The sequence below is a fragment of the Sphaeramia orbicularis genome, chromosome 3 (assembly GCF_902148855.1).
Source record: "Sphaeramia orbicularis chromosome 3, fSphaOr1.1, whole genome shotgun sequence".
Lineage (NCBI taxonomy): Eukaryota > Metazoa > Chordata > Actinopteri > Kurtiformes > Apogonidae > Sphaeramia > Sphaeramia orbicularis.
In genome coordinates this window covers 26,726,025-26,749,927 of record NC_043959.1, presented here as the reverse complement: position 1 = coordinate 26,749,927, position 23,903 = coordinate 26,726,025, and the positions used below count along the sequence as shown (strand labels likewise).

At 38.1% G+C, this 23,903-nt stretch overlaps 1 protein-coding gene and 1 non-coding gene across 4 annotated transcripts in view; one reads left to right on the top strand and one right to left on the bottom strand.

Annotated features, from left to right (window-relative positions):
• ano1a (anoctamin 1, calcium activated chloride channel a) overlaps nt 1-23,522 on the top strand; it is a 127,456-nt gene extending 103,934 nt beyond the window's left edge. For all 3 annotated transcript variants that reach the window (XM_030127162.1, XM_030127153.1, XM_030127145.1), the window contains 11 exons: nt 1,017-1,091; nt 4,336-4,537; nt 5,623-5,734; nt 5,818-5,875; nt 7,746-7,846; nt 9,146-9,288; nt 15,441-15,593; nt 17,812-17,864; nt 17,973-18,157; nt 18,249-18,354; nt 20,014-23,522. In XM_030127162.1, coding sequence (XP_029983022.1) covers nt 1,017-1,091; nt 4,336-4,537; nt 5,623-5,734; nt 5,818-5,875; nt 7,746-7,846; nt 9,146-9,288; nt 15,441-15,593; nt 17,812-17,864; nt 17,973-18,157; nt 18,249-18,354; nt 20,014-20,256 — 1,431 coding nt within the window. In that variant the 3' untranslated portion in view covers nt 20,257-23,522. The remainder of the gene's footprint in view (nt 1-1,016; nt 1,092-4,335; nt 4,538-5,622; nt 5,735-5,817; nt 5,876-7,745; nt 7,847-9,145; nt 9,289-15,440; nt 15,594-17,811; nt 17,865-17,972; nt 18,158-18,248; nt 18,355-20,013) is intronic.
• Nucleotides 8,856-8,929, bottom strand: trnat-agu (transfer RNA threonine (anticodon AGU)). Its single transcript has one exon. It is a non-coding gene; the product is annotated as a tRNA-Thr (tRNA).
• Nucleotides 23,523-23,903: the final 381 nt, after the last annotated feature.

The window sequence follows — 23,903 nt, the reverse complement described above, 5'->3', positions numbered from 1 at the left end:
ACTCCCAACTAGGGCTGAAAGATATATCATTATCGTATCGGTATCTAGATATGAACATTCAAGATATTAATATCAAAAAAGCAACGATATAAACGATATAGATTCCCTCGCGCTCGCCTTGCATGTACAGCTCTGGAAGTCACAACAAATTTCATTTATTCGTACTTTATGTTAATGTTGATGACTGGCAGTGAGTTCTTATTAATAAAACTGCACTTTCCACATTCTTTTGTATTACGATGTTTGTATTTTTCTGAAAAATGCTTGGTTTTCACCAAACCCGTAGTCATATCGTATTGATATCGAGATATCTGGCATGAATATCGAGATACGAAATTTTGTCCATATAGTTCAGCCCTACTCCCAACACTGCTCACATATAGACATATATGACACCATTTAACACTGTCAGTCTGGCTGACGATGTTGAACTTGACACCCCATATAATCAGCTCCTAAGGACGAAAACTTCGGCTTCATCCACTTTATGAACGGAAGATAGTGATGAGACACTCAAGCTTGTTTGTTTGCATTTAAAATAAATCTCAAAGGCTTAAGAGGATGTATTTAACATACTCTGAAACTCTTTTCACAGGGGTTGAAGTTGAGTATGTGATTACTGATCTCTAGCCTTCTGTCTTGTACAAGGTCACAGATTCCTTGTATACACAAGAGGACACACACACAGTCGCCTGAGCTTTCTGACCCAATTCTCAGTGGGCTTGAATGTGACACGATAGCTCAGGGCAGAATTAACTGTGCTCCGCTGGAGCCACAAAGCACATGCATGTGTGTGTGCATGTGTGTGTGTGCATGTATGTGTGTGTGCTTGTGTGTGCATCTGTGTGCCCAGGGCTCTAAAAGCTGCCACTGACAGAAGAAGCATGAGGCAGCAAAACACACACAGTCACACAGATGTAAATAGCTTTAAACACATCAAGGGCACAGAGTGCAAATGTGCAATAACTGTTGTGTATATATGTCTTTGTGTTTATGTGTTTATGTGTGTGTTCTAGGATGAAAAGGTGAAGCTAACGTGTACAGACAGACTGCCAGCTTACCTGACTACTGTTGTCGTGATGTGCTTCTTGGTGAGTCACATCAGTCTCCCTCCAGTGTTACATCACCATCAGCCTCTGGATTTCCTTTTTTTTTTTTGTTTCACTAAAAATACCATTTTTCTTCCCTCTTTCCTTCGGGAAGTCTTCAGTTTCAGCAGTAGTGCAGCAGAATGGGAGAACAGTGGTCCGACTCTTTAATGTCTTCACGCTTAAGCCGCTTTCACACATGAACTCCAAGTGATGTCGAGGAAATAAAGTCTGCATGTCTTTCACACATGTAGCCAAGGACAGGGAATTATCCATGTTAGCCGTGTTCACACCAGGCAGGAATAATCTGTAGGGGTTTAGGATCTGGGTGTAGGAGAACCCGCTGTAACATGACACAAAATGTCCAAATGTGGGAAACAGCTTCACACCTGGGATGGCATGTTGGAGTATTGTTAGAGGTGTCGACAGTGTTGGTGAATGAGTAGAATATGTTATAGAAAGAAACACAGGAGTTTGAGGGCAAAAGATCAGGGTTCACACTCATTTTCTTTTTTTTTTTTCTTTGTTTTTCTTTTATTATATTTTATTATTTTTTTTTATCATATTTAATTATACATCTACATAAACATGTACTTAGACATAAGGAACCACACAAACACAATACCAAAAAAAAAAATAATTATACAACAAACCTACAAACCTGTTAAACACAAAAAAGGAGAAGAAAACAAAAACTACAACAACAAAAACAACAACAAGAAGATAAATAATATTATCAACTCCTCTTTACAATACTCAGGGCTGATTAAGAGTTAATATAATGTATACTAACAACAAATTTCTCCGTCCGTTCGCGCTCATTTTCAAGAAAACAGGGGGTGGGTACAGGGTTGAAATTATATCAAATCTTTTATTTACATTTGTTTCCTATTCATCCTATTTGCTATCGAAAGCTGCCAAAACTCACAGTACCTTCATATCAATAAGACTTCTATAGTGGGAGTTTTGACAGTTACCCTCACAAGAAAATGGGACATTTTTTGATGTAAACAATGTCTTTTCGCATCATTTTAGATCATTTATTGTGAATATATTTGTGTGGAAAATGTTAGAAAAAATAAGTAGTCCAGCCTCAGTCTTCATCCTTAGCTTAGTCTTCCGAAAGAGCAGTGAAAAGTCATTAGTTTTGTTTGGTTTGATTTGGTCTTTACACTGATTTTACATTAATTTACTTAGGGGTCAGCGTAGATTTTATAATGGTTAAGAGATCTTGGAAGATGTAGATGTCGTGCACATAAATCATGTGATGGCCACTGCCTCTGATTGCTTCTTCGTGATTAGAGGGAATGATATGTCTGAAACTCCAGTCCTGCACTCTAATATTTCTTTGGACCATTAGCTTTGATTACAGCATATATTCACTGTGGCGTCACTTCAGTAAGCTTCTGCAATGTCAACATATATTTCAATCATTTTATGGACACATGCCATTATGAAACTAGACCTGACCACCTGCATCAGACCCAGATTATAACACTGCCCCCACAGGCGGGCCTCCCTAATCCAAATGACAAATGGCATGGAATAACGAATGACCTAACCCTAACCCCTAACCCTAACCCTAGTGGTCATTCGTTATTCTATGCCATTTGTCATTCGGATTAGGGAAGCCCCCCCAGCCTTGTACTGTAGCCACTAGGCATGATGGGTAATACTTCATCGCTATCTTCATCACTCTAGAACAGGGTCAATCTGGACCCATCAGACTACATAATTTTCTTCCACTGAAACACAGTCCAATCTTTATGCTCTCTACAAACTGATGGTTGTTTAAGGAATGAGAAGCTACTGCATCAGTTAAAGGGTTAAAGAACTTGTTGCAGCTGAAATGTATTAATCACTGCAGTAAATATCCAATGGAAGGATCTGAACTATTTGCTTAGTTAAATTCGGGTGGAGATTTTTCTTGATTGGCTTTGTATTTGATTTAGGGCTGTCAAAATTAACGCGTTAATCCAGATCAATCCATCATCATGATCAATCTGATTAAAAATTTTAACACAATTAACCCATCTGCAGCACAGAATGACTCTGAACATCTCTGGCAATGCATTTGGGTCAGTTTGTCTAAGTAGAGCTAGCGTCGCGCATGAAGAAATGGACAGTTGATCCAGTAGTGACAGGTAGCAGAACCAACCCATAAAGATGGAAGACACTAAACAGCACGCTGGTCCTCTGGATGGAAATATGAGTAGAAAAAAACAAGACAGAACAGTTGACCAACACTCTGCACGAAGGAGTTTTTTTTTTTCACTGAAGCACTTCCATCTTAAAATTCCACAATAATGCGAAACATACGTTAGTCGGGGATTCTGCTAGCACTTTGGCTAACGCATCGCCCAGCTTGCAACAAACACGTTAAGTCCCTATATATTACCTTCCTTCTTGAATCTGTTTGCTGATGCAAAATGAAACACAATTAATATAGATATAATTATAAAATTATAGATAAATTATGTAAATTATATTTAATCATGATTAATCAAAATTAATCTACAGCAACCCTGTGATTAATCTAAATAAAGATTTAAATCATTTAACAGCACTAATTTGAATATAGATAAACAGTGAGAGAAAAGATGATTGAACTTTTTTCCTATTAAGTGAAAAATACTTTAGTTAATTTTGGAATGTATGCTTACAACTAAACAACAGTTAACAGTCATATTCATCCTGTAGTGATTTGTTTACTAACTGCAGCCATACCATGCAGAAAATACCAACACATGCAGCATTTAATCAGTACAGACTTACTACAAGCCAAGCTCATTTTAAGCATCATTTGGTTTACAAGAATCACGTGTCGTCTTGTAGGACTTATCACATAAAAAAATGCTTAAAATGTTTTTCCTTTTTAAAGTTACAAAACAACAAAGCCTCAACCTACATAGACATAGAAAGTGTTGGATTATGGAGAAGGAATGTGTTGTCAGGTAATATAGCTGATACGGTCAGTTTAGTAAATGTTGAGGTGGGTAATGATGTGTGTCGGGACAATCTGTCCTATTATTTTCACTTTATACCCCACATGTAGCATGTTTAAACAGGAGGACAGTGCAAAATGTAACGTCTGCCTTAACAATTTTTTCTGCTGCCTTTTGTCTACGAAGATGAAATTACAGAAGAACTGAATTTGTTACAAAACGTTTAAGAGAAATAACTTCAGAGATAACCAGAGACATAACCCAGCAGGTTGTCAGACTGGTTGTTCTCTCTCAATTTACAGATCACTGTGACGTTTGCCATGGTCTTCGGGGTCATCCTTTACCGTATCAGCATTAAGGCGGCGCTGCACATGAGCACCTACCCCGCAGCACGATCCAACATCCGAGCAACCGTCAAAACCACTGCTGCCATCATCAATCTCATTATCATCATCGTCTTAGATGAAATCTACGCCGCCATCGCCCGCTGGCTCACAACTCTGGGTGAGCAACAGTCGACTGTTTGCACATTTATAGTCTGACAGGGACCAATGAAGAAGAAGTTAAATTTTGCTCTGCGATCAAAAAGTCATAACCAAAAATTCCTGCATCACAAAAATAAAAATATCCACATAAATCTGCTTGGGTGGGACCTTTCTGTGCGGAGTTTGCATGTTCTCTCCGTGTCTACGTGTCTGTGTACTCCAACTTCCTCCCACCATCCAAACACATGCACTGATAGGTTAATTGGTTAATCTAAATTGCCCATAGGTGTGAATGTCTCTATATGTCAGCCCTGCGATGAACTGGCGACATGTCCAGGGTGTACCCCACCTTCACCCATAAGCAGCTGGAATAGGCTCCAGTGACCCCCATGACCCTAGTGAGGATAAAGCGGGTTCAGAAATTAATGATTGTAATCTGCTTGGTGCCTTTTCACCTCTGCAGTCTTCATCAGGTCACATCCATGCAAAGGTCATTTGTTGAAAGCATTTTTATTTTTTGCAAATCAGTCAGCCTTGGTGTTTTTTGCTTGTGCGAGGTGTAAGCCTAATCAGATTTTGTTTAATGATACAACCTTTTAATCATACCCGCATTTGTGCAGCTGTGTTTCTTTTTCTTGCTCGATTAAATGGATCATAGAAAGATGTTTTATTCCAGTAGCTAACCAAATTAAGCTAAAAGCTAGCACTTCCCATTGAACAATTCTGTAAAAAAGGATAAAATCATTTTAAGCCAAACTGTACCTTAACAGTCAATCCTGTCACAAATGACTCACTGTAAAATGTACCTATATGGATGATACATATATGTCTCTCAATTCTCTCTCAACAATCAGATGACTGATAAGAGAAATGATGTCCTGTTTACTCTTATGTAAATATGTATATAGCCTATTGAGTTTTCTTACTTACTACTATTATTATTCATTTTTTATATTGTGTGTATTTTGCACTATCTTTATGCATGCACATTTTTTTTCTTGCACTTTATTCTGTTGCTGTCTTGACCAGTGAATTTCACTGTTGTGGGATTAATAAAGTCTCATCTAATCTAATCCAATCTAATCTATTCTAACTCTTCTTCAGAGGTTCCAAAGACAGAAAAGAGCTTTGAGGAGCGCCTCATCTTCAAAACCTTCATCTTGAAGTTTGTCAATGCCTTCACACCCATCGTTTACTTGGCCTTTTTCAGGGGCAGGTAAAGGAAACACTTGAAAAGGTTCATTTATGTGGTTAATAATCTAGTAATCTGAGAGTCTGTTTTTCATTTTTGGTCCACAGGCTTGTTGGGCGACCAGGAAACTACTTATATGTGGTTGGATCGTACAGAATGGAAGAGGTAAAGTCTTAAAACGCCTCTTGTTCCTTTACTGTTTCAATAGCAAGTCGCTCCATCAGTGAAAATATCCAACAAAGCATTTACAGTAGTTCCAGTTCTTACATCATTCATTTATCAGACTGGACTTATACACTCTGAGGGCTATACGGAGGACATCAAGTTGTTTGTTTAGTCTTTGTTATGGCCCTCAAGTGTCTCTGCATGTGTCATTAACTATGTTTACACAGTTAGCTGGTTCTGTTTCATGTGATAAGAGATCACACTGTAGTGTTTTTAACTGAAGGCAGTTTTTGAAGTGGGTTCATTAAAAAAAAGAACGGATTTCCCATGGTCACAGCAGTGGAGGAGGTATTCAGATCCTTTATTTTTTAAGAATTAAGTATTTAAGTGCTATCAGTACACTGAAAATACTACAATACAAGTTAAATGTTCCACATTATACCCTTACTTAAGTAAAAGGATGCTAGGAAAATGTACTAATAGTATGAAAAGTCAAAGAAGTCGCAAAATTGTCAGTGTTTTACTATTATATATGATGTTTATGAATTCATTCATAAGTGTGTTTACATTTTCCTGCTGTATATGTTTAGGGTTGAGCTCATTTGAACTATTCTCTAAACTGATGATAGTTTAACAGGGTTTCTGCAGGTTATTAAAAAGCATTAAAAGTCATTCAGTAGATTTTGTGAAAATTAAGGCCTTAAATGGCATTGAAAAGAATTAAATTCAATGTCCAGAGGCATTAAAAATGAAATACACTTAATGGAAAAAAAAGCATTGTTATTCACGATTTATTTTGATTATATAAACATTTAATAATAGTGTGTGTATAGTGTGATGACTGACAGGCAGAACCCTTTGATTGGCTATTGTTTATGGCCGATACACGTAGTCACAACACCGGTCCTTGGAATGCAATGTGCTATGAGCGTGCTCATGCTGTGGTGAAAGAGCAGAGGGAATATTAGCAAATGTTGAAAAAATGGGAAAATGCAAGTTTCAGCAGAAGTGATTGGAGGAGGAACTTTTCAGAACCTGGTTAAAGCCTGTCGATGGTAAACCGTCATAAAACTATATATAAAACTGTATCAGCAGTTGGACGTGGGCATTAAATTTGTTTGAAGTGGCATTAAAAAGGACATTAAAAAGCATTAAATTAGATTTGCTAATACCTGCAGAAACCCTGTTTAACCTACATCATATTCTATATGGTCATTATATGTCTGTAGTGTCTGTCAACTTTTCATGAGCTCTGTTTTCAGTTTTTTTCAGCATTCTCCAGCTAATCTAACAGTTTATTTAAGTGAAGAAGTGGCAGAATTTTTCATCTCAATCCACAAAGCGGCACAGATTATTACAAGCTCATCTGGAAACTTGTGTTTTTCACTGGATAAGAAGGGAATGAAAAACAGTAATCTGAAAAGTAACTAAGAATGGCGAGTATAGTTGCGTAAAAAGTAGGACGAAAGTTAAATAAAATGAAATTATGCAAGTAAAGTATAATGTATTTACCTGGGTTGTATCACATTATTGTTTCTATTATTCTCCACAAAGATAAATGTCACTCAGAAAAATCTTATTTAAGAAACAAACCTGTTTTTCCCGTAGTGTGAAGATAGTTCATGAGAGTTTTTGTTTGGGGAAACTGGGCATTTGTAGGCACAGAGGGAGATTTGTCAGAATTTTAATGTGAAAAAAGTTTCCTTCTTTAAAAACTTTTATTCTGAGTTGATATTTCAGTCCTATGTCCCTCCTTCACACTCCACTGCCATCTCTTTAAAGTCCAGTACCGTCCTTCCTCCCCGGACCCCTGACTCTTTCTGACTTCCTGTCACTGTTTGACACCTCTTTTTTCCCTCCTTCTCTCCAGTGTGCCCATGCCGGCTGCCTCATGGAGCTGTGCATCCAGCTATGCATCACCATGCTCGGCAAGCAGCTGATCCAGAACAACCTGTTTGAGATCGGCATACCGTGAGTTGAGAGAAAACAGGGTGCAACATGCTCTGACATATACTTTCCCATGACGCAAAATGCACAGCCATTGTGTTAAGCATGTTAGTTAAACAATAGTTGAGCAAGTCGCTGAACAAATTGCTCACCCACTCAGTTGGACCTGGAGATAACACGAATAATTTAATTGCCTGTCTGGTTTTCAGACACACCACACCTGGGAACGAGACACACCTTACTGAACTCCTTCTGCAATATTACCTGTGTTGCTTCATCTTAACCTATAAAGAACCAGTCCTGCTTTTGTGGCAGTTCCCAAATGAATTTTTCTCTCAATTTAACCATTCTTAAATAACTTATCACCATTTATTATAATATCATCTCCCCTTTTTTTCCATTTTTCAGTATAAACCATGTATTAGTTGAGTTAAATTTGCTCTGTGTTTTTAGTACAAACTCCAAATAGTTTCAAGATTGTTTGTTTTTTGTTTTTTTTTGGAGACATGCTCATGGTACAGTTGTGGAAGAAATTATTAGACCATCAAAAGTCATCAAATACAATGTTTATGCAATCAAATACTAACTCCTGAGTGTGTCATGTGACTTAAACAGACAGAAAAGAAAACATGGAATGCCTAAAAGCACTGTTTTTGTCAGTACAATGCCATAGGTGTTGATGTAAGAACTGAAGTGATTTTGGTTATTATCAAGAAAACATGGAAAATGGATAGATATCAGCTCTGAAATTAAACTCTCATGAGCTATTTTTGTTGTTATCATTATACTGGTCCAAACAAAAGTACCTTTACTTGTACCAGGCATTAAAATGAACAAGAAATTGAAGAAAACAAGGGTGGTCTAATAATTTTTTCCACGACTGTATCTTATCTATAAAGGAATGCGAAGGAAAATTGCTAAAACCCTGCAGAGGTTTGAGAGGTGGCATTCTTCAGATAACATATTTTATAAATTAGAATTACATTAATGAAATATAAGTACATTATACTAACTGTATGAAAATAGCACTTCAAGGCGCTGCTGGGATTTGAACCCAGGATCTCCTGTTTACTAGACAGGTGCTTTAACCAACTAAGCCACAGCACCATGTATAGTGGCTAAGAACTTTTTTGAAAAAGCATATTATTTTAGAAGGTAAAGCAATAGGATGTCTGTCAGATCCATAACAGGTCAATATTGAATGATTGATAGTTTATATTTTACCTGGGCTGTATTGCATTATTGTTTCTACTACTATTCTGTCATTTATTTTCTCAAAATTGTTGTAAATTGTGGCATTTCTGTTGTTGGTTGTTGGTGTAGGAAGCTGAAGAAACTGCTTCGGAAGAGAAAATCAGACCTGGACTCAAAGCAAGAAGAAGAGCTGAACAAATCCATGCAGCGGCACGAGAAAGACCACTTCCTAGGTCCATTTGTTGGCCTCAGCCCAGAGTACATGGAAATGAGTAAGTCACGTCTCACCCAGCTGCAAGCGCATTCATAGCCACTACATACACACGAGTGGAAGCATCAGCTGATGGATTATTGGCTAAGTGCTATGAATATTTTAACAAACAAAAACACACATGTAAAAAAAAACTGCTTCTTGTGTAGCTGTTGCATCATTTACACATGCAGAGACAACAGTGAGTCCTGCACAGCATCACAAACTGTAGCCTGGGGTCAATTTTACACGAGAAATCAAGAATACAGTTTATATGTGTGGTTTATAACGGCGCTGATGTGTCACATGACTCATACTAATGTCAAACTAGCAGGTCTATCAGAAAAAGTAAGGTCAACGGCTGCAGTTGTGGTGCTTAAGCTGGACACAAGCAGCACTTTCAAGCAGTATTGAAACAAAATTTTCTGAGCAGATACTTTAACAACAGGTAACTTGTATTAAGTAAAGCCAGATCAACTGAGCGTTTGGCCTGAGATGGATATCACCTGTGTAGATACAGTAACAGTTAAAGAGCTTGTCTTCTTTTGTGTCATACAAGACTAACAGGTTAAACTTGTTGTAAATAATCAATCTACCCAAAATGTTCCCCTAAGCCATTTATGCTCCATAATAACTCTATAAAACTTTGAATGTGTTTGGCATTTTGTGGAATGAAGGTGTTGTTTTTGTCTGAATATTATCATAATTCACTGTCAGTTAATTTATTAAATGTACATGCCGCTGACCAGGCATTGGAAAACTTGACTAGTGCATTGACCCCTGGGGAACCATGGGCTGTGGATCCTCTGATACAGTTCATTCCTTTGTTTTCTTTACTTTCTTGGTAAATTCCACTGGCATTTTCAGTTGAATAACCTCTCAGGTGGTGGTGGTGGGGGCGGGCTGTGTGGCTCAGGAGGCAGAGGGATTGTCCAATAACCAAAAGTTTGGCAGTTCAAATCCTGCTCTGTCTTTGGCTACACCTCCATCAGCCTGACCCAGGGCAGCTGTGGCCATGCATGTACTTTACCACCACCAGAGTGTGAGTGAATGAATAATGGATCCATGTGTTAATAGAAAAGCAATATATAAATCTAATCTATTATTATTACTAGCGGCATTGTACCCATGATGCCATTGTTCGATAGCATGAGGCTAAAACTCCCTTCTGTGGTGTGTGCTGCAAGGACCGGACACCAGATGGACACAGAACGTGCATTATAGTAGGATGTCTGTTTCTGCACATGAAATTTGACACCATGGCAATGTGGCCCTATTGTTTATCTGTTGCTAGGTAACCCACTTCAGTCATGATTCTATGATTCTGGGCATAGCAACATAATAAGCCATTGGGATACCATTGTATTCCAAAATTACTATTTTCCAAAATATTGATCCTATCAACTTGTCGTTTTCGCTAGTCTCTTTCTTGACCAAAAATACATAAGAATGCCAAACTGCAGCAGTCAGCTCTTTCTGGATTTTGTGTGATGCCCGAGACACACACACAGAGTCCACTTCTTTTATAATGTAGGACATTACAAAAAATCAAATACATAAATGACTATTAACTGTAAACCCATCTAGTAATTTCATACAGAAACTGAACTGTGAGCTTTTGTGTGTGTGAGAACCAGTAGAAATGTATCATAGGAGCTGTTTCAATGCTTATGTAGTCTCTTTTTTATGACACACTTTCCATTTCAACTTAATTAACTTAAATCCACTAATAATCGGAATTTAAAAAGCTTAATATAACCACCTCAGTTTGGTGTGTGAACCTTTAATAACTTGTTCAGTATTATATATTCATGCCTATGTATGCAAACACTTAATTGTATAATTTCCCTTTAGTTATAATAAATCTATTCTCCCTACACGTTTATCTACACATGGGGGTGATATGATGAGTTTCCAGAAGGGACATAAACATGAAGCTAGCAAAACAAATCTCCTCTGTGGCTCATACAACTTTGTTATTGGTAATCTTAAACCATCTATGGATTATTAAACATCTCAGTGGTTAAAAGGCTCCAAACAACAAGCAAACAAGTGTGTGAAATATATATGTAATGTATATATAACATCAGGTACCACCACCAGGTCTGATCTGAAGATGAGCCTACGTTCTGTATATAAGCCTGTTAAACACCCAAACAGAGATACAGAGTGAGCTGTGCATTTCAGACTAACAGGCTTAATGGCTTTTACCACTTTGAAACAAACATCTTAATGCTCTGCTTGTACATCACACATGATTCATACCAGACCTTTGCTTTGACCGTGTAAATGTCAACACAATTTGTTGGTTTCATTGAGAACTGACAAACATGTCGCGGTGCTAATCTCCGTGGTAGAGCATGTTTTCTCGACCTTTATTGGAATAGAAATCTCAAATGTATATGTGAAATATGGAAACTTGGGCTGTAATGTGTTTTCTGGGAATGCATGTGCGTGTTAAATTAAAATAAGTAGATTACAGTGTCTGTTTTAATAGAGCTCATCAGAGTGCAGGGATGTCGCAACCAGTTTAGTCCGTATCTACATCAATAGGCAATTGTTCCCACTTGAAGGAAGAAATCGATAGCTCAAAATCTAGTTAAGACTTACTCGTTTATCATATAACCCCCTACTACTGAGAGAAGATTAACACAGTTCATGTCTCCCATCAATGTTTCAAAGAAAGGTAGCTTTAGGAGCTTCATCACAAACGTACCCAGAGCTCCGAGATCGATCACAGGTTCAACACTCGCAAAATCTGCCTCCGCCGTCTTTTTTCTACTCAGGTCGAAAAATCCAATCCAGTAAGTATACACAGTTGAGGTTAGTCAGGTGCAACACATTAGCTGGCACAACAGATGAAAGTGAGGCAGGAGCATTGATTGAAACTTTACTGTCGGAGCAGGATGTTCAGTAAGTCATACCTTGTTGTGTATGTTTCTTGGCAGTAGTTGTTTTGTGTACTGATGCGTAGGGGGGTTTTAGTCAGTTGTGAATTCACCACAAGATGCAACTAAATATCACACATAGAACCTTCAATTTAATTTTCTTAAAGGTCTGAAAGTGTAATGGACAGATTTGCCTCTGTATATTTCTAATTCCTGTAAAAATAATTCATCAATGAGGGCTGCGGCCTTCGTGAAATGTCCCGTCAGCTCTGATCGCACTGGTTTACAAGTAAAATGCTTCCAGAATAAAAGTAGTGAAACTTTACCAAATGTGAGTCACTGATAAAGAAAGTCAAGTCAAAAATGCTGGTTGGCTGATAATTCCAAGATACAATCTTTGGTCAAAATGCGAAATTTGAGAATTGACAATAGAACGGGTTTGACTCAAAAGGAATATTAGTCTCAGAGCTGCTGTGATCTACTTCAAAACACTGTCTGCACATGACAATATATTCACTTTATAGGTTCTATCTAGTGGAAAATTTATAAATCTATTACATAAATGCACATAAACCAATATATATGTGTAATAACACTTTATCATATACCTTGAAAACATCAGCAAACCAGCACTTTGGTCATTTGTTTTCCAATTAATCTTATTAAAATACATAACATCTAGCACATTTAATCTCTGAAGCAGATAATTTCTAATAAAAATTGAGACCAGTGTTGTTTACCTTCACCTGCACACCAGTGACCATGGATGAACCAGTAGAACATGTTATGATGCCACCTAAGGAGATAGTGCCTCAGATCTAAAATAAAGCCTATGCAGACATAAAATTCTAGTACAACTGAAAGACACAGAGTTAACTTCAAAAAGCAGAGATCGCCATAGATTTACACTGAGGCGCTTTCTCAGTCGACACATTTTAATTTTTTACACAGGTTTTATACATTTTATTTGGAACCACCAAAAAATGGCCTGGTCCATCTTAAACTGTTACTCCATTGTTAAGATTTTTGGGCTAATAGAAGACTGATATCTGGTTTCTATTAACAGTTGACAGAAAATCAGAGCTTCTGCTTATTAAATAAAACATATTTTACTGACAGCTTTCATTGTATTTCTGATAAATGATTTATAATATCAACCGCATTAAATGACTTACAAGTCTTTACTATTTACCGTGTCAATAAGTAAGCCTTTTGCATTAGCTCACCCTGTTCTGTTCCATTTACCAAATATGGTCACTTATGGCTCCAAAATCCAGCATGGGAACTGCTAAAGCACGAACTTCTTCAAAAATCAATAGACATCACTGTGGCTCTGTTCATGTCTTATACAGGGGTTGGACAAAATAATGGAAACACTTTCACCTCAAGATGATAATGCGCCAATCCATACAGCTAGAATTGTTAAAGAATGGCATGAGGAACATTCTAATGAAGTTGAGCATCTCGTATGGCCGGCACAGTCCCCAGACCTCAACATTATTGAGCATTTATGGTCAGTTTTAGAGATTCAAGTAAGACGTCGATTTCCACCGCCATCATCTCTAAAAGAATTGGAGGGTATTCTAACTGAAGAATGGCTTAAAATTCCTTTGGAAACAATTCACAAGTTGTATGAATCAATACCTCGGAGAATTGAGTCTGTAATTGTCGCAAAAGGCGGACCTACACCATATTAAACTAGAAGCACTCGGAGAGCGCAGACCTCCGCCAAGGCTGATCAGTGGCCCCCCCGTGGGCCCCCCCACCCCCGATCACCACCAAAATTTAATCATTTCTTCCTTATCCCATTTCCAACAAACCCTGAAAATTTCATCCAAATCTGTCCATAACTTTTTGAGTTATGTTGCACACTAATGGACAGACAAAGAAACAAACAGACAGACAAACAAACAAACAAACAGACAGACAAACAAACAGACAGACAAACAAACAAACAAACCCTGGCAAAAACATAACCTCCTTGGCGGAGGTAATTATATTTTGTTGATTTTTTAAGGTGTTTCCATTATTTTGTCCAACCCCTGTATATAGTCTATGGGGCCAGCACAACTGTCATCAGATTCCCCAGTGGCCATTCCTGGTATTGCACCTACAACTGTCAGAAATGTTGTAGGTGTCCTGAAATATTAGTATTTATGGTCAGTTTTTTGACCCATTACTGTTTGCTGGTTTGTAGGTTCTCTAAAGAAGACAGAATTATTACAATATTACCACTGTTTATTTTAATTTATTGTTACTGCCTGTCTGTAAAACCTGTTTTCTTTCATAGCGTGAGCTGCTGACCTCTTGGCCAGGTCACCCTTGAAAAGAGATCTCAGTCTCACTGGGATTCTATCTGGTTAAATAAAGGTCTAATCAAAAAAATAAATAAATAAAAGATTCTTATATAGCCCAAAGTATAGGATAGGTCAATATTTTTTGTTGTTGTTCTTTTATAATTTTCTAAAAAAACAAAAATGCTAAACTCTTGTGTAGCAAGATATATAATATAACAAACTCCTCAACATGGAATTTGATATAATGGGAAATTTACCTTGTAGAAACTCTGGTGTCCATCAAAGTTTTTATTTTAGTAATGACTGTCTAATGTGAAAGACATCCACAGAAAATTGGAACCAAACCCACTGTCATTTTCAGATCTTTGGGGTGCTTTTACCTAGTGTAGTACTTTCGTCGTTATTTCACTTTTGCACTTTAGACTTTCCAGTTCCATTTCTAGCCCTTCCAAAAGCACCAGTTTAAGCCTCAAGTAATTCCTAGATGATTTTGTGTCTTATTAATGTTTTTTTCCAACAAAATGACTATAATAGCTTATAAAGGTGATGCCCGTTTGAGGTTTTTAGGCTGCTATACTCATGAAAAAACAGATGAATTACTCGTCTATTTGACTTAATGTTTTTGATTGGACCGTGAGATTTTTTCTTCGGTGCATCTCCCAGGGATTTAACCTTAGAGTCTCCTCAGTCGAGCTCTGAGAGGTTCATCTGTCTTCTCCAACAGAAACTCCATAAAGCTTCAGGGGTGCTTATCAACACAAAGGCAGCTTTGATTCTTGTAGATTTCTGCAGTGGCAGACAGTGGATTATGGGCTGAGATCAGAGGCAGTGAAGCATTCAGGCATCTTCTGGCACCATATGTCTTTTCTCCAGACTCAGTATAGATTTTTTTTGTTTTGTTTTGTTTTTGTGTGTGTTTCTCCTCTAAACCTCTCTTAACAACCAGCCATAATAACAATCGCTCCCTCTCCTCTTGTGTCATTTTCCAGTTATCCAGTTCGGGATGGTGACTCTTTTTGTGGCCTCTTTCCCTCTCGCTCCCCTGTTCGCTCTTCTGAACAACATCATCGAGATTCGCCTGGATGCCAAGAAGTTTGTTATGGAGCTACGCAGGCCAATCGCTGTCAAAGCCAAAGACATTGGTAGGTGTCTACTACCACAAAAAGACAAGTCTGCTGTTTATTTCCCTACATGTTTCCAGTAATATGGCAGAAGAGATCGGAAATGAGGAAGAAGAGATGTGCAATCTGCTATGTGGTTTGTTTTGATGGACCTTCTGTTCATATTGGGCTCAGCCTCGTAGTGTGTGAGCTTTTAGTTTTTAGAAAATGCACAAACCACATTTTCAATTTTCACAGCAACAAACTGATGTTGCTACCGCATTGTAATTCTACACAGACACAAATGTTAATGAGCATCTAAGTGGTTTTTCAGACCAGTAAATCACCTGAGCTCTCGGCTTCCATTACCAACAACCATTTGCCAGTGAGTGTCAGTGTATTTGCAATGTACAAATGAGTAGTTCTGACCTTCTAGGAGCTCACTGGATTCAGTTCATTTCAACTTGTTATCAGAATCAACTCACAGAGACTAGAACCGGAGCTGATGTTCTGGGAAAATAAACATTCTCACTGGCTTCTGTTTCTATTCATTCATTTTTAATTAATTAATTAATTACATTTTCATTCACGCATTATGACTTTGATAAACACATCCCAAAAGACGCAATGACACAGGAGGTGACATAGTGGTGCAGTGGTTAGCACTATCCCCTCACACCATGAATGTACTGGGTTCAGTTCTAGCGTCAGCCGATGTGGACCTTTCTGTGTGGAGTTTGCATGTTCCCCCCATGTCACTTCCTCCCACTGTCCAAACACGTGCACTTAACTGGTCAGTCTAAAGCGTCTGTGGGTGTGAATGTGAGAGTGATTGGTTGTTAGTCTGTGTACGTCAGCCCTTCACCCATAGGGAGCCAGTAAAAAGATGGATGGATGGATGGATGGATGGACTGTATTACCATAAGGCTGAGTCCGATTTCACCCCTTGGCCCTCCCCCTTACCCCTACCCCTCTATTTTGCACGTACACATGAAAGGGTAGTGTTGTCCCGATTCTCAATTAGACGGAGGGGAAAGGCTGAGGCGGAGGGCTGTATAGCCCTCGAAACTGAGATATTTTAGGACCACACTACGAACGGATAGAAGAAATTTCCCATAATTCTGTTCGAACCACTGGCAAGATGGAGGTAAACAGCCAAAAAGTGCAGCAGTGTGATGAAAGAAACACACAACTGTATGTATTTTCTTTGTAAACAACTTAATCGTTTGATCGACCCTTTAATGTCCTTTTAATGTGTTATAGATCGCATTTCTGCGGTTTATAGTTGATAGCCGCAAAAAGATGACCAAAGCCCATACAACAGAGATGGTTACAGCTGTTGATGGCATGGGGAATTCTTTTGGAAACAAAGTTGTCACATCTGTTTATAGCAGCATCGACGACTGATGATGATGTAACAGGTCGCGAAGGGTTGGCCCATTTCATAGGGGAATGTTTCAACCCTTACCCCTTGCAGCTCCGTTTCAAGGGGTAGTGCCAAGTGCAAGGGCCAAGGGGGAGGGCTGAGGGGTGAATTGGGATTGGGCCTAATAGTGTGATCTGCGAATCCGTTGGGTCCAGTCCGTTGAGTCCAGTCTGAAGTTGGATTCAGAAGCCACAACAAAATAAAAATGAAAAGTCTTTACAACAAAAAATGAGGTCAGTACTGTTGGTGTTTGTGTTAAAATGTTAGTTAACAAAACACATGAAAAAGACAGAGGAAGGGTGGGGATTGGCTGTCAAGAAAGTCTGGGACCATGCTGGTGTTTCCTGTCACACCAATGGTTTTCTCTTCCACCCACAGCTATAGAACCAGAGCACATAGAACATGCAGAATACACTGTGAGTTCTAACCATATTCTGTACAGCACCATGGTAAATTATCAGGCCTGATATTGTAATTTTGAACCTGGCTTTAGGGAAATGATTCTTGTTTGCCTTTTTAAAATATTCATTCATTTGTCCCAATCCTATGTCAAGTTAATTTCATTTTAGTGGTTTTATGTGCTTTCTGTAATTAATTAAAAGCTAAAGCTTTGCATCCATTTAAAAAAGTGTCAACAAAAAATTAAATTAACTTCTAGTGAGTGCCTTGAGAGGACTAATGTGATCTTTGGAAAACAGCAAGTAATAGGGCTCCCCTCTAATGCTGAGTGTGTTAGTGCCATCTAGTGGTGGCTCCTCCTCTCTGCACCTGGACAGTCCTTCCATGCAATACCCTTATTTTCTCCATAATGACAGCTCTCGTGTCTTCCCCCAGGTATTTGGTACAACCTCCTCAGAGGCCTGAGCAAGGTAGCAGTCATTGTTAATGTAAGTTTACACTGTACACTTCCTAAATATGTCAGAGCAGCTGTGAGCTTAATTTTCATCAGTGAACTGTGAAGTACCTGTGTATTTTTTTTTTTCTTTCTCTGTCAGGCGTTTGTCATTTCCTTCACTTCGGATTTCATCCCTCGCCTCGTCTACCAGTACATGTACAGCCCCGATGGCTCCATGCACGGCTTCATCAATCACACGCTGTCCTATTTCAACGTCACTGACTTCACGCCGGGCACGGAACCATTGCAGCCCATGCACCTGGGCTACAAGGTGGAAATGTGCAGGTAAGGTTTGACTGTACAGCTAAGGCGAACATTTGACACCGCAACTGAAAAATCAGTCATAATCGACTCTTTTCTCTTTGTCTGTCCGTAGATATAAAGACTACAGAGAGCCGCCGTGGTCCAGTACACCATATGAACTTTCCAAGGAGTTCTGGGCCATTCTGGCAGCACGCCTCGCCTTCGTTATTGTCTTTCAGGTGGGAAAAATATTCTGTATACCTTCAGATTGATATGTCTTATAATCAGCTCCTTTATTTCTGATATACACCCTTACAAAATGGACTGTCAGACTGCTTAACTCCACCCACACCACTTTCACCTTCTGCAGTGTTAGATGAGCAGGAGGATGGGGGTTCAGTGAATAATCCAGATCTGCTACATTATATGGCGGTTATTACCTGCAATATAGGAAAAGCTAATGTGGTGTTTAATGGTACATTTTCTAGGTGGCAGTTTCATCATATTTTTCCCATCATTGCTTGTGCTTACACAGCTATATCCATATCTTTTGTACACTCAGTGGGAGACTAAAGAATTTTTTTTTCAAATGATGAATTGCAGCAGTAAGTGAACGTAGGTTATTGTATTAAGAGGTTGCTTTTACAGTTCTGTTTGAAATGATGTCTGTAAATGCACAAGCATTTTGTTGGAGGGGCAGAAAATACTAGATTGTTCTTTCTGCTCCTTTTCATTCACAGGATTCCCGCAGAGTCTTATAAAGTCTTAAAAGTCTTGAATTTACAAATCTGCATTTAATACTTTAAAAAAGTCTTTAAAAGGTATTAAATTTGATGTGGTAGGTCTTAAGTTATGTTACAATAAACTTGTTCATTGTAATGTGTTTAAATGTGTCTGTTAAATGTCCAAGCTGCAAAGAAACCAATGTTATTCTGTTCAGTTCCACCCATTCCCATATCAAAATTAGGAACCAATTATTGCGAACTTTGTAGCCCCCGTTGGGAATCAAGGCATTGGAGTAAATAAATACATTTTTCTAAATTCTAGGAGTTGTGAATTTTTGCCGGTATGGCTGTGAAATGGGCATTAAATCCTGTTCTATGTCGTCTTAAAAAGGTCTTAAAACATCTTAAATTTAACTTAAGGAACCTCTAGGAACCCTGCATTCATAACATGGTCAATTTGCTGACATGGAAAAGCAGATTTTCTTTTTCTGTGTCTATCTTTTATCTAATGGCATAGACAGACTTAAACTTTATGTGTCATTCCAGATTTTAATTAAAAATGAAATTTTGATGCAGTTGGCTCAGCAGGCAGCAGCAATAAATACACACAGGCACTATATATACAGGATATTATATACAACACAGAAGAAATATGCATATAAAAACGATAGAAGATAAAAGATAGAATAAATATGCATATAAAAAACTATAGAAGATAGAATAAATATGCATATAAAAACTATAGAAGATAGAATAAATATGCATATAAAAACTATAGAAGATAAAAGATAGAATAAATATGCATATAAAAATTATAGAAGATAGAATAAATAAGCATATAAAAACTACAGAAGATAAAAGATAGAATAAATATGCATATAAAAAAACTATGTGAGTATAAAAAGCTATGGATCTCTGATTTAAAAACAAAAAACCATTTCAGTACTGATTATTGCACAGTTATATTTTACGTTGGAACAGTCCTGTGTAGGTGAGGGTGGGTGTGGAAGGGAGGAGGGAGGATATTATGTTGAGTTCAGCAGTCTTATGGTATGTGGAATGATAATAATGAAAAAGGAAATGAATAAATAAATAAAGTTTTTAGTGAAACGCTCCCATGTCAGTCGTATTCTAACATGAGTCGTGTTCTAACATGCTCTCTGTTCTTTGCAGAACGTCGTGATGCTCATGAGTGACTTTGTGGACTGGCTGATCCCAGACATCCCCAAGGACATCAGCCTCCAGATCCACAAGGAGAAGATCATGATGGTGGAGCTCTTCATGAAGGAGGAGCAGGGCAAGAGGCTGGCAGCGCGGGACAACCACAACCAGGACAACTGCACTTCCCCGTCATCAGCCAATGAGAGCCCTCCTCAGCCCCGCTCACGGCCCGTGTCCCACACAAACTGTTATTAAGAAGCAGAAGGCGACGTGGAGGAACAAGAGCATCAAACAAACAGCAACAAGCAAATAAAACCCCAATAAACCAACTGTAAATAGATGAATAGTCTGTGTACTGCAGTAATATCTGCTTACAGCCCGCTGTAAACACTAAACAGCTGTCCACTAACAAGGCTTTTATACTAATGAGGGAAGCTTTGCTGCGTTCACATTTTGGATTACTTGCAGGACTGGACATGTTACAATTTCCTCACCGCTGAAACCTGAAGAAACCTTTTCACACTGTCTCTTGTCTTACAGTGTTTTACAGATTGCCAGACACTGTCAGCCATTAATTATTCATGTTCAGCATGTGGTTAGATATGACCTGTCATTAGATTTAAAGAGCTATGACCACAAAACATCATTTATTGGATGTATTTGAAAGGAACAAGCCATTAGCGTTGTTTGCCTCGGGGGACTTTCCACGTTGATGAGGTCAACTTTCAGGAATCTAAGAGAACAGTCCCAAACCTCCTGAGTAGACTTTACTAACCACCTGAAAGCCAATGTGAATTATATTTCCAAGGAGCAAGCTTACACCAGCCGTCCCTCGCAGGGGACGCGAATGCAGCTTTTGTACAGAAGACCAACACGCCATCCAAATGGTCCTGCTGAGAAGACTTCCCTTCTGGAATCACTGGTGAGATGCGGCGCTGAGGGAGTTCATCTCCTTTTTCTAATGTCCAAAACTCACTCAGATAGGCCTTTTTTTTTTCTCCTTTTTTTTGCACAATTAAATACAAATGCAGGACTTTTCTGATGTACTTCTTTTAATATGCAACATGGTAAAGCACATTTACTTTTGTTGTTGAGCGGACTGCAAGGTTTTGGAAGACTTTGACATTTGTACGTACTACGGTCTTGTGCGAGCAATATCCTGCTCTTAGTTTTGTTACATTTTGAGCATGAACAAACAGCCTAACAGCGCTGGGTGGCATTATTCCTGAAAGCACAAGTCACATTATATTTCATTCCAATGAACTGGAAATCTTAAAGTTACAAATGGCCTGATTTATAGTCGAAGTGATGTCAATTATCCAGGGGTGCTCCATGTTACCAGAATGAGATGCTGTAGATACTTGCTTCATGTCCTGTTAAAGTAGTAAAATAAGCTGTTAGTTATTCATAAAGTCATGAATATAGCAACATTAACATTTATTTGGTTGATAAAGCATCTTTCTCATAAGTTATGCAGCAAATAAGACAGAGAAAGCTATGTGTTTGTAGCCACTAGCTGCTTGAAAAGCCAACTGCTACCTTTTTCTGTCATTTAAAAGAAGGGAGACAGTGTGTTAGTTAGTGAAGTACAACTTTGTTTGCATAAAATATTTGCAACTCCTTTAACAAAGCAATGCATGTGGACCAAAAAAACCAAATCAATACTGTAAAAGATGATAATTATCTTGCAAAGTAAAAGTAAAAAAAAAAAAAAAAAGTAAAGCTTTGCAACAAACATCTTTTGCTTTGCACTTATAGTAGTAATTTTATTTTTGTTCAATAAAAACATGGATTCGTATAGCTTTAAATGAATGCTAGGCGGCTCTCCATCCAGAAAATACAGCTTGAAAGACATTGCAGATGTTAGCTTATCTAACTACACTTATCAAAGCCATACAGACTACTTGTTAAACTGCTCAGCTTTATTTATTGGAGGGTTTCGTTGAGTAGAATCCTGTTTGTCGTGCAGCAGCTAGTGTTAAAAAGATGTTTGGCAATACTAGTTAGCTAGATAGAATCAGCAGTTAGCATCAGTTATTTAAGCTTTTAACACCTGTTTTTTTCAGGGAAAGACAACGTTTATTAGAGAAAAAGTGCAAGACCAATATAAAGGATCAACTTCTACTTTCTTTGTTGAAACACAATCTTCAACATCTTCCTGGTCACCAGTTTTGGGACTACAGATGTAATTTAGGTTGTGTTTCTGTTTCTAACCATAGCTTGGGGTCATAGTTCGAGTCATGTATGCATGAAAAGAGTAGATGTTAAAAGGTTAAATCAGAAACGTGCATTTCAGGTGTTTGTTAAAGCGTTTCGGTGTGCTAACGGATTTAGGGTCGTGTACTGAAAATCGAATGTATTTATGTTAAAAGTCGTGTAGTTCAACATGTATAGCATTTACAGCAGGTGCCATAAAGCTCATATGACATCAGAAAAATGAGAACAAGATGGGTTTGGGGAATCTTGCTTGTTGTACAATACAGTGCCAATTATTAAAAGGGACTTTGTATTTTTATCACTGGAGTTGAAAGAAGCAACGTCGGTTTCTTGATGTTTCTTGACAGCAGCTCCAGTAACTCACTTTTCCAGCCTTATACTCTCCAGGGACATTAAACAACCTCCCTGGTTTCTTTAGTCTTATTTCCTGATTTCATACAAAGGGTGACAGTGTATCAGCTAAAGGTTTTCAATGTTCTTATCTTGCCTTATTAACCTGAATCCGAACGCTGCAGTACTTTTAACTGTTCAAGCACAAAGACTGAATATTATTTCTTTATGTATGTGTCTGAAAACTGCAAAAACTTAATGTGGAAGTGACTGGATGTCGTTGCTGAAGTGGCAATGTACAGTCTACACTTGGTGGACATGTGTCAGACACTGCCCCCTGCTGTAAATATACTGAACTACCCCCTAAAACTAACCCCCCTCCTCTTTAAGACTCATAGAATGTATTGTTATAGTTTTAATAAACAAAGGTACACATTAATTTTTAGGTTAAAATATTGTATTGCTGTCTATTAGTTTGATAACAATGCATTTTGAAGTGAATTTAAATGTTTTGAGAGGGTTTGTATGAGTTCATAAGGGACCATGACAATATTTGTCTCAGTAACTTCAATATTTCTATGAATCATCAGTGTGTACCTGTTTGAATAACCTACAGCCCACGAAGATGTCACCTCCTTTTGGGATATGAGTTGATCTGTTGCTCAAACTGTCCAAACTGTTTCTGTAAGTAGACTTAGTGTCGGTGTTCAGTAATAGATGATGTGCTGCCTCAGGGCTGCAGAGCCTGTCTTACCCCCCAACCCTGAACCTATAATGTCACATGTGAAGCCCCCTCCTTTCCTGTCTGTCTGTTGCCATGTTGTACTTACAGCATCAATAAAACTCTACAGTTGGTGACATGCTAATATCTGTTAACCCTGTAGGTCAACACATTTCACGACATGTGTTGCTGTATATGCATGTACTTGTCTGTCTATTATAGATCTTTGCAAATAAATGAAAGATGACCTGTCTAGAGTGTTGATGTTGGAAAAAAAAAAAAAGCTCTTTATTTCACAACTAAAAATGCAAGAAGATGCAACATGCAAAAGCAGTTACATTTGACTGACTGAAGCTGTGAACTGTATTTATGATCCTAAATCAGAAATTCATAGGGTGACATTTAAAATCTGCATTGAAGCAACAATTTCTTCCAACATTCTTTGGATTATTTTCACACATAACAAGAAAGCACAATTACATGCATTGAACAAACAAATCAAAACAATCACTCCCACCCATAATTGTTTCATTTCTTGTTTGGGGATCAGGATAGACGGCAAGGCAAATTTATTTATATAGCACCATTCATATGAAGTGCTTTACAAAGGCATAAAATTACGTTAAAATCATAG